General features: G+C 38.1%; 1 protein-coding gene across 1 annotated transcript in view; it reads right to left on the bottom strand.

Annotated features, from left to right (window-relative positions):
- adgrb2 (adhesion G protein-coupled receptor B2) overlaps nt 1–18,540 on the bottom strand; it is a 136,695-nt gene that overhangs the window by 10,040 nt on the left and 108,115 nt on the right. The window contains exons 24-32 of the mRNA XM_068332855.1: nt 15,965–16,064; nt 15,066–15,137; nt 12,865–12,957; nt 9,669–9,708; nt 9,238–9,252; nt 6,493–6,665; nt 5,607–6,302; nt 3,167–3,202; nt 992–1,105 (exon numbers count right to left, since the gene is read on the bottom strand). Of these exons, the coding sequence (XP_068188956.1) occupies nt 992–1,105; nt 3,167–3,202; nt 5,607–6,302; nt 6,493–6,665; nt 9,238–9,252; nt 9,669–9,708; nt 12,865–12,957; nt 15,066–15,137; nt 15,965–16,064 (1,339 nt within the window). The remainder of the gene's footprint in view (nt 1–991; nt 1,106–3,166; nt 3,203–5,606; nt 6,303–6,492; nt 6,666–9,237; nt 9,253–9,668; nt 9,709–12,864; nt 12,958–15,065; nt 15,138–15,964; nt 16,065–18,540) is intronic.

The following is an 18,540-nucleotide window of genomic DNA, read 5'->3' as shown; positions in this document are numbered from 1 at the left end:
ATTCAAACATATGTGGGTTTTTTCAAGAGTGCATTATATAAAGTGATTATGGAAAAAAAAAATGGTAAGAGTCAGAAACAGTTCTAGAATTACAGATATTTCATTAACAGATCATGTTTAACTATCTTTCCACTGCCAACACGTAATCAACTATTTTGATCAGCATTTAATAATTCACTAATCATGTAATAGTGAATGAAATACATTATTAAATACTCCAGACGTGAAATTATAAAGTAAAATTAATCATTTAGTAATTGGTGATACCTTTCACATGTAAGTTTCCTTGTTCGCTCAGACAATGTTTTCAGATTTAAAGGCAGCAAACTGGTCTGGATATCCAGGTGGACACCAAATTAAGGTTGCTGACAAACCATTTAACAAATAACGTATCACCTTGGACTGTTTCATTATGTGAAACAGTAACAGATTGGTTAGTTTATTTATAAGATAAAATAACAACATTAGGAATGCAGGCTGACACATAAATTCAAGACATAATTTACAATGCTGAAACACAAGGCTAGCTTTGGGACTTGGTGTTGAATGGGGCTTGAGCCATGGTCACCTGTGAGAGTCTTCAAACCATCTGCTAACTAGAACTTGAATTTCCTTGTACCTTTCACTCTGTATTGAATGAGTTCCTCCAGAAGTGCCTGAGGGGTACTCACAGAGGTATACCCTGAAGCTTAGGGTCACTCACCTAGCTCTCATAATGTGCTGGAATTGAGGGCTGAACAAATGTAAATAATAATACTGTGTATCCACATTCAGTACAACCTTATGATACATTTGACTGGATTTTCTTTTGGACTGTAAGTGTAAGCTCTGAAATTATCGACCAATTCCTATGAAGCACACTGCTGTAATTTTGATCTGTATGGGTCAGCATTTTATGTTTACAATTTCTTGGTAAAGGGGCAGGGATTTGTGGCAAAGTATAGAAGGGGATACAGCGTGTTCCCATCCCACTTTTGGGCAATGGTCTTACCTTGAATGTGGAAATGGCTGGGTCCCTGTTATACCTGTCTATGGTATGGAACTTGGACGAGTGGTTGAGCTCATGGTACAGCTCAGAATGTCTTTTGCGAGTGTGCATCACTTTCTGGAAGGGAAAAAGGAAGGGACAGCAAAAATGAACCAAACAGAAAAAAACAAAAAGAAAAAGGGGGAAATATAAGGGCAGGCAGGGCAACAGTAGTGGATAAAATGCTTAGGGAATACAGTGATGCCAGCCATGAAAAAAGCTGTTAGAGTGGGACGCTGACAGAATGTATGATTGCTGGTTCATGCTTTTTTTATCCTCCTCTTCCTCTGTCTTTAATAATTTTGAAGCTGGGAGTTCTACAGAGTAAGGACAGGATGAGCACGACTGAAAGAAATGCCATTGTCACAGACAGGTGGTTGCTAGCTGGTAATTGTGTTAATTTAGGTCTAACATGATAAATTCTCAACAGATGGCCTTGAAATTAACTCTTGTCAAGATAGACAAAAATGGGCTCTCTTGTGCTCTGAAAATGTCTGGCTGGAGAGCAGCTGAGTTCTGATTTTTAATTTTTAGGACAACAAACTGAATGCATCAGTGTCACTGCTGCAATTTCTATGTACTAATGGGAAATGGAGCGACTAGACAGCAGGTAAGCATAAAGGTTCAGGGTGACATAGGGGCAAGATGCCAGCACTCAAACCTACAATCTTACTGACCGGGCTTGGTGCTTATCACTGGCTTCAATTACAACAAAGTGGGTATTCTACACTTTCAGTTAAGAAGAAGCAGCTAGCTATTTGCCACATGGCTCTTTGCTGCTTGGTTATCAGATAGTTTTTTCTATATCTGGCATAATCAATGAACCCAAAAACTGGTGCCTGATTATATATATATATATATATATATACACACACACACACACACACTCACTCACTCACTCACTCACTCACTCACTCACTCACCCACCCACCCACCCACCCACCCACCCACCCACCCACCCACCCACCCACCCACACACACACACACACACACACACACACACACACACACACACACACACACACACACACACACACACACACACACACACACACACACACACAGTGTTTTCCGCACTATAAGGTGCATTGGACTATAAGGCGCACCTTCAACGAATGGCCCTTTTTAAAAACTTTTCTCATACATAAGGCATACTGAATTATAAGGCACACTGTCAGTTTTTGAGAAAATTAATAGCTTATAGGTGTGCCTTACAGTGTGGAAAACACTGTAATAATATATAATACTAAAATAATAGATATAAAATGTTAAATAATAATAATAATACATATAAATAATATAGCTATAAAAGATATAATAATCCTACCAAAGGATGAAATTTTTTTTGAACAGGCCAATACGATGACACTGTCATTAATCATAAAGTACATTTATATATATACATACAGTATATATATACATACAGTATATATATATATATATATATATATATATATATATATATATATATATATATAAGAAGAGAAGAGGCCATATTAACGTAACTTGTCAGCACACATACCCTCTATATGAAAGATCAATATCTGTAGTGGAGGATGAATGTCCAGTCTTTCCATCTTTAAATATAACTCAATTAAAAAAAACATGTGAAGACGGTACTGAGGTTTATGACTGACATTCACTAAAGACTGGAGATTCACAGAACACTGGAACACAAACAAACTTGCACATTGCCAAACTATGTCATTTCAACACCTTTAACCAGGCACTCAACTACATCATGTACATGTGTTGACTAGGAAGTGAACTGTATTCATTCAGGCACAAGAAGTACTCTACTTTGCTGTTTCTTCAACCAGGACCCCAACCACGTAATGGAAGCATTGATTAACTTACTTGTACATGTTAGTGGGATGCTTTTGTTTCTACAATGCTAAGATTAATTGACATATAACTCGTTCCTTTAAGACTGAAAGCAGGTGGGGGCAGGTGTAAGGCCATTGATGGAGAAACAGCACCCTATGTAAGGCAGGTTGAGAAAGTTCCCAGTTCTGAATGCAAGGGAGAAAGGAGGGGTTTAGCAATGCTTCTTGCTCCTCTATGCTCAACTCAATTCCTGGCGGAAGCACAAGAAAGCAGAGACAGGCTGATGACAGGGAAAGAGGTCTGGAATCTTACCTCAAAGTCCAGCTCAGAGTACCGTACTCTTTTCCTCTGGAAGAGGAAAGGGCAAGGGGAGAGAAGAAAGCATCAATGTCCGCCCCTTGACTACCACAGACCTCTAGACCTCTAGAATGTCTCAGTTCACCTATGGATCTCACAGCTACTTTGTTCAGTACAATATGAGTAATATGCGAAGGCTACCCACGCCATATCTGTTCTTGCAAATGTCAAGGCAAAGAATATTTTTTTAGACTATTTCAAAGTAATTATATTAGTGAAGTAGAATAACATAATTAGAATGGAATAATGTCTTGTTTCACATACTCTCAAATATAATAATTGCAACCCCAGCATAAATCAGCCGTTTCACTATAAATTTGACCTATAGAGCTATAACAAACATATGATTTTCATATAGTCTTGTTTGCACCTCACAATGGCCTGAATAGCTGAAAAAAGTGGCACAAAAGTTTCCAATTTAACAGCTGCAGCCATATCCAACTTATCTGTCCTTAGTGGTACGATGCATTACATTCTATCAATTTCACTATCGCCGATATGCATTTGTCAGTGGCTGTTACTCCAGTTACTTAAAAGATGTAGTCATGCTCTGAAAGGGCTTGCTCGCTGATCTGAAGTCATGGCACCAACATTGAATGGTGGAAAAAAAAAAAAGTCAGAGGTTAACTTCGCTAAGGGATGCCCTATTTACTGAATTTCAATATTTCTACACTTTATTAAATTACTGTAAACCGGCAGAGATAGTCTTACCTTACAAAGACATAGCCCACAATAGTTTGCTTTGTAACAGGGTAGACATGCAACCTATAAATGTGTAATATATTGCATATTTTTTTGGTTATATATAAGAAATGAAGCAGTCATTAGCTCGATCATTCAAATTTTAACATGAATATTGTACTTTGCTCCTGGGATTTCATGTTGATTGTTGTACTTCAGCCAGTCACATTGACACACAGGTTTCTCATTTACTTTTGCTTTCACAGCAAATAGTTTGTTGTAAGCAACAAATATCAAATATTTCAATACTCCACTTGTTTCACTAGTGTAATCATTGCATAATGTTTCTGTGAACTATTCTCTTGTGTGTGTGTGTGTGTGTGTGTGTGTGTGTGTGTGTGTGTGTGTGTGTGTGTGTGTGTGTGTTGTGTGTGTGTGTTGTAGCTCTTCCGATACTATTTTAAAAATATGTTTTAATAATTTTTCTTAATCATTAAACTGAAAAGACATATCTGCACTTTTCAGATGCTTCCATGTCCTAAATCTACTTTATGATTCAGCAAAGTCACATTAGGGGAAGATAGAAATTGTATACATTTGTGTCCTTGAAGTCTTGATCATATGTGTATTGTATGTTTGCCTTTCTGTGATTGCATGTGAAAAACAAATAAGCGAGCTGAATACTATTCCCCAGGGTTAATTTTTTGATTGTTGTCTGTCCCAGTATGTCTGCTGTGCACTTGATGCAGTTAAGGTGGGGTAGAAACACACTCACACATAGTACACAAAGATGAAGCTGTTGTCAATACAGCAATTCTGTCCAACATTCATCATCAGCAGCTGGAAATACTACTAAGCTTGAAGTAGTAGTTATAGCAGATTTATTATGAAGACTTCATTACACTGTTTTCACTGTGTTGGATATATTATTTCTATATGTCACAGACTTTAAATTTTAGATATCATATTAATTATCTAGAGGTCCCAGGTGTATTTTGTATACAGTGTGCCCTCGCACATTCGCGCATGGATTTTTGGTAGGTAGTCACTTGATACCGTACATGCATTTTATTGGCTGACAGCATCTAGAAGTGCGCTACATTCCATGAGTCCCGGTACACAACGTACTTCTATGACGCACAAACGTGGTTTAAACAGTCAATGAGAGTGTGGGAAAAGTTATTCAGGTAGGAAGTTGTTTAATATCAGTATTAGGAAGGTTACCGTACATAATAAGACAAATAGTTTGTCGTTAAATAACAAATTGAATTTGTTATTTGCATGTGGTTCCTGTAATGCATTAACCGCGAGGGTGCGCTGTATTGAATATCTATTGCTATTTCCATTTTCTGTTGAGCTCTAAATATTGACCATAATGATACATCATTACATAATAGAGCCTTACTTTTGATTTCGGAACTTAAGAGGAAATATTGATTATGTATTATATTTTTTCCATTACATCTTGAACTAACATTGCAATACATTAATTTTATGCTAATTTTCATTTTTTAAAATGTTTAAATTCCTTGCAAAGACAGAAAGTCACATACAACAGACTCTCTTCTCAAGAGAATGTGGTGAGAGTGATATAACTCCATCAAAACAAAGCAACACAACCACAAAATCCAACTCAATGTATACCTGTAGAAAAGTGAACTCAAGTGAAGGGCAGGCATAGTGAGATAAACTAACACCCTTCCCTCTCACTCACCTCCAGGGATCCTGCTGAGAGGCTGGTGTTCGCATTGGTGCTGCCCAGATTTCGTGGTAGTGTCCTGGTCCTCTCCACTGTAGTTCCTCCAGTCAAAATTTGTCTGACCGATGGCCTCTGGCCTGGCTTCAGATGAAGTGAATGCCCATGGGTGTGCATATGTCCTCCATGTGAGTGTAGACCACCTTGAGGCATCATGTGGTCATGTCTGTGGGGTATAGTTTTGATTGTCCCATAGGAGCGGTTGAGGTTCATGGTGATGTTCATGTCACCCACACTGGATGGCACAAAATCCACAGGGTAGGCTTCACTCTCAGCTGGATGGAGGGTCAAGGGAGAGGGAGGTGGCGGAAAAGGGGGATCTTCCACTGCGATGTTGAGAGGCTTGTCCTCTCCCCCCAGTCCCAGACCTCCTCCTTGGGAGGAGGTTACTGGAGGTTTTAGACTGACTGTCCTCCGAGGTAAGACCATATAGTCTCCCTCCCCACCTCCTGCACTTCCTCCTCCACTTCCCCCACTTCCGGCACTTCCGTCCTGAGAGGTGTTGGAGGAGGTAGGCGGCCGAGCCCATCCTAGGCCACTCTCGGTGCACAGATAGATAGGAGCACCACTGCGTTGCTGCCTCTGCTGATCCACGTTCATCTCCTTTTTTAGGGGTGTCTCACTCAGCTCGTTGAGGCTGCTGAGGGGAGGAACCTTTTAGAAAAAAAAAAAAAATTATCCTACACTTAAGTAGCAGCTACTTCAAATAACCTTAAATCAGATGACGTCTTATGGATAAACCTATAGGGTGGGGCTTTATAATTGTTTCAGTTGATAGACAGAAAAGTGTAGCATGCAATACAAGAGTCATCAGTTTGTCTCATTGTGAATTTCAACACCATACCTGTACTATGAGGTTGGGAGGGGGTATGTTACCAGGAAGGGAGCTGAAGTTGACACCCACTTCCCCCTCCTGAAGGGATGGCAACTTTGGATCATCCTCGTCATCCAGTGAGATACGGGAAAGGGTTCCAGTGATAGTGGCTGGGTTACAGGTGTTTACCTCCTTGAATATAACTGGAAAGTAGTACAGGGAGATGAGAGTAGACATGGCGACAACAAGGGAATACAAGACAGGCAGGAGTTAGGGTAGTGTTAAAAGCACAAAAGAGGAAGATGATTGTTATGAGGGAGAAAGAGGAATGGAAGTTGAATGGAGGGGAATTGATAAAGTTCATGTCAAATTAAGATAGTTGACAGAGAGGTAAGCAAAAGATTAATAGCAGACATCTAATAGCAGTGACGGAAGATTATTTGCATCGGTCATGTAGCTTTGAGGAAGACTGAATAATCAAAGTGAAGTTTCATTCACCTCATTTTGAGCTTATATGGTTTGCAGAAGCCAAAATGGGTTTTGTCTGTGACACCATGACCTTAAGTCTTGCTCTGTATCAAAATTTTCCAGTGAGACAGGACTTTAGCCTCAGTGTAAAATGTGCTTCAAATGAAATGGAGTGCCTTGCTACAGTCCACACCAGCTTATTATCAACTGTCATATTTTCAGGCAAATGTGAAGATGCACTTACAGCATATGCCTTAATATATGCATATTAAGTACTTATGTGTAAGACAATTTCATGTAACAAATACATTAGGAAGTTAAATATTGACTGGCTTTAAGTTAGCTGTCATGCATGGTACTCTGGAGAAAACACCTATTTACATACCTGAATAGCTACACTCAAATCAAAAAAGTCATGCTAATGAGACAACAGATAACATCTTTATTGCAGTTGAACCTTACTCGTTCAAAATTATTATCATGCTAAATATCATGCAATTCTGTCACCATAAGAGGAATAGATATTGCTATGGTCCTTAACTTTAATTTAAAAACAGGTAGCAAACATCATTTTCATGTTAGTGTATTGGAATGATACAAAATGTGAAGTTACTTTTGAAATAAAGCTGGATACTGCTGATCCTGAGCTTACAGTACCTGACTCTACAACCCAGTCAACCTTTTGTTTTTTTCCTCTTGTTGGTACAAAGAGATGTGGAAGATCTGGATGAGTTTTGTAAAGCCAACCAATTGCATCTACTTGCTTCAGCAACCAAAAGTGGAAATCTAGAGTGTGACCCATAGATGAATCCGGCAGGTGTTTAATTTGTGCTCTGCACCTCCCTACCACCATTACTCATATGAAATCAACTTATATGAAAACATTTACAGTGACAGGAAACGTAGGGATGTTTGTGATAATCTTGACAGGCAATCAATCAATCTTGGACAGATGAAGGGAGTCCACATGAAGGCGAAACTTATTCAGAAATTAATTATAAGATGGCCTTTAAGGAAACTAATAATCTACCACCCTTGCCCATTCGTCACAGTGTGAGTGGCAAATTTGATCCACAAGGACTTACTTAATACTTAATATTTAGTAATTTGAATCAATTTACATGGTTTCTTGGAGTGAACTCACCATTAAGGTATTATTGAATAGAACTGTAAAGGTAGAATTATATCCATGAATTTTGTTGGTCTAATGTGTAGTATTTACAGCCTGAACTGGAATATAATAGTAAGAATTCTGTATAATTAGTGTACAGTATTATCATCTGAAACTAAGATGTCTAGCATCATATAATGAGGTCTTATCTCTACAGAGCATTTCCTCATGTTACACACCATGTTTCCAAGGTAGCAAAAGTGAAACGAAACATCAGCTCTAGAAAGAGCCTTTAACAGCATGTCAGCCTGTGATGTAAATATAAAAAATTAATGGAAATTTATAACTGAACTTGAAAGGCAGTAAGGAGAGTGCATACCTCTGAAAAGGCTTAAGGCATCTTGTAGTGTTGGAGAAAGTGAAAGTGTACACCTCACAGATCTATCCTTTTATCTGAATGAACACCAGCATTCACTTTTTCCCTCTGGAGATGAGGACAAGGCCCCCTCCCCAAACCAATTTCATGGTAATTTGTCAGGCATATTATATGTAATCATATGTAATTGACACAAATGTTCAGAAAAGTAGGGGGGGGGAAGCAAACCACTTCTTACTGGAACCACTCCAAAGTGTAAAAGGTTCTTTCATTAAACTATCCCAACTCTTGATTAAACTTTCATTAAAATCCATCAGTTTGTTCGTGCATAATATATGGGAATAGTGTAAACAAGTGCCCATCATCCAACGTTAAAGGAAGTGTGGAAAAGAAAACTCGGGATTTGCCCATTTATTGTGATCTCCAAAATTGGGGAACATCCTGCCAGAAGAGTAACTGAAATCGTATTAAAAACAACAACAACTTTAGTTTTGTTTAACACTGCTACCTGTCGGACACAAAAATCGAACAGCTCATGCAACCTCACTAGCATAAAAAAAGTAACTTAGATGACATGCTTCCGAACCTCATTTCCAGTTCTTTCCACACCTTAACTTTATTGTTTGCATCAACTGATAAAAGCATTTATTAAAACAATATTATTACAATACTAATTTTCACTAATATTTCAAACTTCGTAGATGGTAATGTGTGGAAAATTTATTATTTAAAAAAATTTTTTTTTATTAATTTATTTTTTGATTGACCAGGCAGTGTTGAGAAGGCAGTGTTGAAAAGATTATTTGGATGCAAAACTTACATGGGTGTCCTCTCTCTGCAAGGGTGGAGGGGGAAAGTGACTGTATTAATATTTCAAAGTGGAACACAAAATAGATTGTGATACATTTGCAACACACCTAAAGACCAACAATACAGACGCAGACAAAATCAGTGTCACTAGTGAGGAAAATATTTTTCACACAATGAGAAGTGTTATTATCATGCGCAATTACATACAGTTTCATAATAATACATTCTTGCTGAACACATATTTGGAGGAATCTTTGTGATTGATAAGGTATAATAATTTTCCACACAACTGTGTTATGATGAGGCACATCATCTCTTGCCATGCACAGCAGTAATCTGAGAAAGTGACAGCTCTCCATTTCTTCTCTGATTGCTAATCCTGTAGTGTACAATGGGAGGCAAAAAGGGAGGAAAATAAATCAGGTGGGAGGGAAAACTCACCTGTTTGACATGCCAGGTCCACATCTTTTTCAAAATCCGTCTGTGAGAAGGAGGTAGGTTGGAAAGAGAGGGGAGAAATGAGAGTGTACAAGTCACTATATTGACTTATCACTAGATGCACATGCTTGATTAGTTTGCCAGTGGTTAAGCTGTATCCCAGGGACTGTTGGTCTATTTTAAATATAAATACGGAAGTGTTTTACTGCAAGAAATGTTTGTATTTTTATTCCAAAAATAAAAGGAAAACTGTACCACTGCCACTTGCTTGTGATATGTTTCACAGCAGAACATACAAATCCAGCAGAAAGATTTGTATATCGTTCCATGCAAAATTTGGACCTCATGGTGAGATATTTACAATGCAATAATACAAATCACATCCCACTAATGATAAAAAACAAAAACATCTCCGCAAATGGAATTCAACTTTGTAACTACTCAGATTTTATGAGAGCAAATAACTGTGTGAGATGGGTGGTAGTTGTCTTCAGGGTAAAGAAATGCTCTTGATTAATGATTTGATTGGCAAAACTTGTGAAATCACAACTTTTTCATGACTTTAGTAAAATTGAAACCCATTGCCATGCAGAAGTGGTCCTCCGCTCACTCACAATGGAGCCTCTTCCAGTTCTTCCTGGGATTCACTCACAAAAGCCTTTGTTTGGATAACAAACTAAAAATTTTAGACAGTTTGGAACAGAACTTAGGCATAGAGAAAGAGATGGAGGGTGTAATGGAAAACTGAAAGAAAGCTCGAAAGAATGCATAAAGGCCTCATAGGAGTGGAAAAGTTCTTAGTAAGCAAATCATCCGCAGTGCTGTAAATGGGTCTCCACTAAATAGATTAATGTGAATATGAAATAAACCCCTCTGTCTTTCAGTCTCTCTCCCATCCAAACTGAGGGAATAAATCATCCTTATCTCAAAACACTCTCTGCAATAATTTCATAGGTTAAGTACAGTAAGTGTATGTCAAATATTTGGCTGACACATTATGAGGGAAACAGGGGTTAACATTCCGTGGCATTTTCTCTTGAAATCAAATACGAAAAAAGAACAGTATACAAAATAAACACAAAAAACACCAACTTTATCGTATATTGCACTACTCCTACTCCTGCTACTACTACTACTACTACTACTACTATGTTATGTATTTATACATCATATCTATTCACATTTATAGATTTAAAGGTGAAATATGTAATGAAAGTCAGCCATAATTTATTTTTAGTTGAAAGACTGGCTTGATATTCAGGGAAATGCATTTGTATGTTTGTTCTTGCTCAATGACAGGTAATGTCTTGACACCAGCAAGCTAAATATGAAGCTAACACCAGCAGCAAATTGCCTAAGCTTAGCAAGAAGATAGTTTGAAAATCTGCCTCCTATTAATATATTATGCTACCAGCATCTCTAATCTTTCCGTATCAGTTATGTTTGCTCAATCCACATCATAATTCAAGCATACATGTTATTCTGCTGCTGGCTGTGGCTTTATATTCAGCGTACAAATGTGAGATTGGTATCAGTTTTTTTATTCCATTCTTGTCAAGAATAACAAAAAATCTATCCCTTGAAATGATGAATTCTTTTTTTGGTATTTGTTTCAAAGTATTATTTACAGATTCCACCTTTCACCATCTATGGACCTGACTACTTCTAGTGACAGGTGACATACTGGTTGACCGCTGATGTGGTTGTGAGCATGGTTATGGCTGTGAATGTGGTTGTGGGTATTGTTCAGGATGGGCTTATGCTCATGGGCGTGGCTGAGGTCTAACTCTTGGTTGCTGCGGGGCAGACAATGGAAACGGGCTTGCTGGCATGCATGTTGGCGTGAAGGAGGGAATGGTGGAGCGTGGACACTGGACAGACATGGGTATGTGCCATAATGCATTGGAGAACTCTGCTGCCCGCTGTGGCTCACATGTGTACAGTTCTGATGGTATAAAAAGATGGATGAAAAGCAAAGGTGAACTTTTAGTAAAGGACATTCTGAATATACTTTTTAAGAGGAGATAATTTAGTTTGAATTAGGATTAACCAATCACACTTTATTTTTATTTGGCTTTTGTGAACAGTTTTAGTCTTTATGATATCTCAAAAAGTCATACATTTACATTCTAAAGAACTTTCTTATGTAAAACAGTAAAGAACACTTTAGAGAATGGTGTTAACTACAGTTACATCAATGATGTAACTGGTGACAGCTTGTACAAGGAATCCAACACAATGTTCTCAAAGTTATTTTGTCTTTCATAAAACACCTTTGCATATAAATATTATCTCTTAGACGAACAAAGTGATACTCATTTAGTCTGAAAAACTGGAGAAAATCTCAACGCTTACCAGCTGCCTTCCCTAAGACAGCAATAGTTGGCATGGCAACTACCCTTTGCTGTATGTATGATAATAATGCATTTAAACAAAAATTGAAGAAGATCAGTTGAACTGTAGATGTTCTTCTCAGTTATGAAAACAGAGCCAAAAACTGTGCCATAATGTGTTCCCTGAGCAGAATGATGGCCCCAAAGCTTAATCCTTATAACCTCATAGGGGCGTTCAGAAACCCATAATCGTTACAGCAAACAGGTCTGAGGGAGAAATAAAGAGAATTGCGTTGCACAAGATGCTTATGCTCTCATCTCAGTAGCAGTGTGACCGCACTGACATTGGCAAGGCAGTTCAGATCTCTATGATTTATCACACAAGAGACATATCTGCAAAATAAACAATAATTTCATGGGTGCTCCATGACCTTCAAATAAAGAAGAAGTTGAATATAAAAGTAGATCAAGAGTGTTTCTCTTGATAAGGCGTGTAATTATGCATGTATAGAATATACTTATAATAATTATTTACATGCACTGGTTGAAACGTTATAACATAACTTATGATGTTGCATTTAAAACGCTGTCTGTTTGTAAATCCTTAAATCAACATGTGAAGTTCAGGTTGGGAGGGAAGTTGTGTTTCTATGAGGATAAAATTCAACATGTTGAAGAAAAGAAAACAAACATTAATTATTGTGTAGACATAACTGTGAGTTAACAAATGGTAACCACAAGATAAAAGGTAGCAAAATAGTTTGAGTTTGACCAGTTTACTAATGACAGCCATGCTTTGTTTTGTTTTTTGCAGTATTTTTCTCACCAACTGACAGTAAATGGAGATGAAATGGAATGCTATTCACCATGATCTGCACCTGTCCATTTTTGCAGGAGTCTGGAGAGTTTTCGCTGTCGTCTTTACATCCCCCCATCCTGCAACGCACTGCGTCCTGCACCTGAAGATGGTGGAAAATAATTTGGACAACGCATAAATACATTTTGAGAGTAATAATAAGGGGAAAGAACAATGACAACATGGCTCAAAAAGAAAGCAACAATTGGAGCAACTTTGACTTAAGTTAGTTTGGAGCATGGGAAACTCAGTCCTCAGACATTTCTATAATATTCGTCTTCATCACCGCAATGACAGATGTTTAGCGAATATTAAATTTTGTGACAAAGTGAATAGAAACGGCAATATTATTGAAATAGCTCAGCTTTTCATTATATAACATTCACTGGTGTCGTATTAAAACATGACACTTCTTCAAAGTGGCCTATTTGTGAGATCAGTGGCTTATGGCCATGATTGAGATCAGCAGCAGAGATGCAGTATATGTTAGATGTTCTCACTCTGCACCTTTCCAGTGTTGTACTGTTTATTTCCCCAAATACCAAATCTAAACAAACACCAGTTCTTGCAAAACAGCTCAAGTCAAATAGATTTCTTTGTGAGGTTTCACAGATGAGTCTGAGATTCCCCCCCCCCCCCCCCCTCATCAGGCTTTGTATTGTAGATAGACTGGTTACTTGCTGAGCAACATCATTTCTCAGTGTTGCTGCTGTCAAATCCTATAACAATCCCATGAGCAAATACTAGAGTGCTGGAGTACATAGTGGTGCAAGACAGGGAGCATCTCCCCCCCTCACTGGCTGGCCTTATATGTATGTGTGTGTTGTGTGCTGTAACAAATGGAATGGATTTGTGTAACATCCATGTCTGATTAATACTGCATGGGCTAGAGTACTGACTTCATAGTTTTCTATCCATCTCATCTTTTGCATGTGCATATCTGTGTGTGTGTGTGTGTGTGTGTGTGTGTGTGTGTGTGTGTGTGTGTGTGTGTGTGTGTGTGTGTGTGTGTGTGTGTGTGTGTGTGTGTGTGAGTGTGTTGGCACTAAAGCAGCTCATTCTGACTTCAAAGAGAAAAACCACTCTCTGTGTCCATACCTTCTTCTTCACCATCCTCTCCATTTCCTCCTCTCTTCCTGCACGATTCATGTTTCTCTCCCCTGCAGGTCTGCTTGCATTTTTCTTGCTTCCTCGCCCTCTTTACTCTACACTCTACTCTAAGTGCCTTCCTCAACGTTTCTCCAGGTATGTCTCAAACGTTCCACATGTTCATTCACTCATTTCTATGCATCCGATCTCAGCAGGATGCCTAACAATGTCTTTTCACCATGGACCAGAGGAACAAGCATCTAGTGGCAAAAGCTGGTGCAATTGTCACCAGCATATTCTCTGTCTATAGTTTACTTGACTTTATGTCACAGCCTGAATTGAAGTCCTTTTTTTTCAACATAATGCTCCCCCATTACGATGTCACCACATTTGGTATACTGCTCACCTTCTGTTCTGCTACGATTATGTTCTTTTCCCCACTCTTTAAGATATTTTCTTTAAAAAAGCCTGAATTTACCTCATCCTGATCCTTGCCACAGTATTGATTCAATATAGGTCACATTTTTTGTTTAAAAAAAAAATCACTCACAGTGATGCAGTTCTTTGAATATTGCAATCCTCTTTTTATGTGCAGCGGCTTATCAAATGCCTCAGAATACATATTCACAGTTTAAAATGGATGATGCGCTTGTTCCTGGGGGAATTGTGGGATCTCTGCATGGTCTATCTCCGCCTCTTTTTGGAAAGTGCCTTGAGATAAGTCTTATTGTGATTTGGAGTAATATGAATAGAACTGACTTGGCTTAATTGTAGACACTGTGATCGTGAGTTGGCCCATAGGAACATGTCCATGAAATGCCTGAAGACATTTGTTAGAGAGCAAAGCTTGTGACAAATGAGCAGAGGGGGTATATCTTAGTGATCTATCATTGTATGCCATACAATCTTCAGAAGCCCTTTAAAGACGCCTTTCATCCAAAAGACAGTAACACCTATTCGATAATGAAGCCCTGCAGGTTTAAATGCCATGCAAAAACTTCTCAGGTTTGATCCTTCACCTGGACCTTGAAATGAATGTAGCATTTGATAACATGGATCTGACTTATTGAATAAAGCTGAGCTCACTGTGTGCTGCTGACTTAGAAATGCATGAATGCTCACCTCACGACGCATAGCACAGTGGACGGTGATGATGACAAAACCTTGGACAGAGTCAAAAACAGCAAAGAGAACCTGGAAGAGACAAAATAAATTGTTAATAAATGCACATTGTTTTAATACTGCAGTGGTTCCAATGCACATGATATCATGGCACACATTCTTATTGATTTTTGTTTTCTAGGCACCCCTCCATACAGACCAAATCCACAATGCACCGCATCAGTCTATCAGAATTTTAGCAAATAAAAATAACAAAAAAGACAGTGTGGCTAAGATACCTATAAGAGAGATGACGAGAGAATAACAACACAAAGTGAGACTAGGAAAAACACAAGTAAGAGATAAGAACGAAAAACATCAAAATGATGAGACACACACAAAAAAGTAATTTTAGAATAATAGTAATAAAAAACAAATTAAAAACAGTAATACAATAGACTAAAGGGTGGTGGCTGACAGCAAATATAGTGATGAACAAGTAAAAATAAAACCATAAAATAATAAAACCATAAACACTACATAAAAGTCAGACTGAATTAGTTTTCTAGTTTATATCTTAAAATATCAGTTTTTGTCTCCCCTCAGATCTTCTGATTGGCTACTCCATGGGTCCTGTGCACAAGGCCTTTATAGACAAAGAGTTGAAGTTGTAATAATGTGCTTTTTTATCGACCTCTCTTAATATGTAGATCTCTGCTCACTAAAAAGTGATGCTTGTGATCAAGCTCTTCATGGAGTTTACTTTAACAGTTTCTCTATCTGTTCATAAGACTGAACTTAAGGCTGCTTACAGTGAACACAATCATTCAATCATCTTTCAGTCACTCTGACGTCTTGCATTGCATAGCTGTGAGTGTCAATTACCATTTATACCATGGCATGACTAATGGATTCATCACCTGGAAAAGTGTGGAGCGCCTGTCAGTTATGGCGAGCACTGCTGACATCCAGGTTAATGCCAACAGAGGAAGAACCACACAAGAGCTCCATAGAGATGCCCTGTGAGAGGTGAGAAAGAGCAGCACAGAGGAAGGGAAGGAATGTGATATAAATGGTTCAGTATGAGATCAACCAGCAAGACCTTGTCATTTTTATCACTCCAGTTTTCTCTCACATGCAAACAAAAATTAGTCGCATGACTATTATGGACACTGTGAAGGTAATTGAACCACAAGGTGTGTATCAGACTTATTATTCTGAGATTTGGAAGAGTATTTGTACTGAGAGTTATGATACCAGAAATTGTCCACAATTACATTTGATGCTCACCAAGTGTCATGCTGGTGGACTGCAAGACGGTCGAGTGAGGGGGAGGACAGCCCATTGAAAAGTAATGGCACAGGACTACAGAGGACAAAGTGTGTTTGTGTGTGTGTGTGTGTGTGTGTGTGTGTGTGTGTGTGTGTGTGTGTGTGTGAGTGTGCACTCGCACGTGTGCGTACACGTGCATGTCATTGACTGCATACTCCATTCAGTCAATCACCATAATGCTCTTGCTGTTTGTGCACATACTCATGGTTTTATGACCAGCAGTTTGACAGCTCTGTCTATCTGCATGTCCTGCTAGAGGTGCATGGCTAAAGGCAAATAATAAAATAGACTATACAGCAATAAAGCCTAAGCTAAGCTGTCCCAACGTTAATGCATTATATTTCCAGCTGTTGTTGGTTTTAACAACACAACATGGCTCTATCAAGTAACATCCTACAGTCTACACTGAAAAAAAAAAATACTGTGAGTGTACCTCATCATTATGTAATAAGTGAGTTTTTATGAGATGCTATATTTCAAAGAGCCACAAAGCCATTTGGGAGAAAATAAATGCATGGAAAGCCTTGAATTGCTTTGTCACAATCTTAAAAAGCAGTTGTCTCATTTTAGAGATAAATTCCCAAATAATGTACTTTAAAGCTTTAACGTGACACACAAATAGAACAGGCTTGTATAATAATACTACTGAGGGCGAAGAGGTTAGTGATATTATCACCATTTGCTGTAAAAGAATATTACATAGCACTTTACCACTATAACTTTCGAGAAGAATTTCTGTAAATAGATTATTCCAAGCACATAGTAGACAGCAAGAAAAGTGCAGTAATTTTAAAATAAATAGCCAAATCTAATATTAGAATCTTCTATATTCAGCAAGCACGTAGATTAGATCAGCAACGCAGTGTAAAAGGAAGCCAATAAAGATGCTGTGTATTCCCAGTGACAAGAAAAGAGAGCAGAAAATGTTATAACTCTCATTCCATTAGCCACAGTAATCGTGTCCAATCATGTCCAACACTAAGAACACAGATACAGCTTTAAGCAGAGTACTCTTCCAAAGTAAATCAGAAGCCATAATCTATGGTTTGTGCGTTTAACTATTGCTTCTAACATTCAAGTAGAAGGGGGATATTCATTCATAGAATGTCTGCACTGAAAATAAAACCATGACAATGCACCTCTCATTCTGGGACCATAAATCAAGTCTCAAAAGTATTGTGTTTTTCTTTTTACATTTTCTAAATGTCACCGGCCATGAGAAATAATGGTTGTGAGACTGTAAAGTACTTGAAGTCCAAAGAAGAATATATCCCTCACATAAAAATGGACTGAAAATTACAGATAACTGCATACATGTTGCTCTTTCTCCTATATATCATTTATACCAGTAATGTGTTCCTAAATGGCCTCTCATGAGGCTTTTGTTGTTGCACTGCTAGGCTACTGATCACATGACCAATTACATTTGTAGTCTTCAACTTACGAACATTCAGAAATACGAGCAAACGTCAACATAGCTGACCATGGAATTGCAATTCCCCTTTCTGCCATATTCCTCACCGGGCAGCACTGCTGTGTACGTGCATCTCCAATACTAATCTCTCCCTCTCGTTTTTGTTTGTTGTTGTCTCTGACCATCTTAACATGTCAACCGTCATACCTTGAATACTTTCCTGTTCATGGATGAATCTGCATGCTAGTGAAAATAGGGATAGTGGCGACCATCTCTCTGATGACAACTCTACCCCTCACCAACAATAACTCCTCCTTTCTTCTCATCTTCCTTCGCTCTAAGTCACATGCTGCATGCTACAGTGCCGTAAAGTGGATCATCAACATCAGCAGCTGGCTCTGGCTGTTGTTCTTTGATGCAGTTAAAAACTGGTCAACAGTTAATTGAAGTGTTTTCTTCTTCTTCTCTTCAATGAAAAGGAGCAAAATCTTACTGTAAACTAATCTGAATTCCAAGCAACTGCGTCAATCAAAGTGATGATTCATGATACATATTAGAACTATACATATGTATTTTTTTAATACATATCTTTATTCTTCATTATTGTACAGTAATATGATATTGTGTGTTTTTAAAGTTTTTCTAGTGATTTTAAGAATCCAATATTTGTGGTAAAGAGACGTTGATGTAACAATTTACAAACAATTCAACTTACAAACAACTTCTCTGAACCAATTGTGTTTGTATGTT

Source organism: Antennarius striatus, chromosome 14 (assembly GCF_040054535.1).
Source record: "Antennarius striatus isolate MH-2024 chromosome 14, ASM4005453v1, whole genome shotgun sequence".
Classification (NCBI taxonomy): Eukaryota; Metazoa; Chordata; class Actinopteri; order Lophiiformes; family Antennariidae; genus Antennarius; species Antennarius striatus.
Note: the sequence above shows the minus strand (reverse complement) of the source record. Positions and strands in the feature narration are given on the sequence as shown.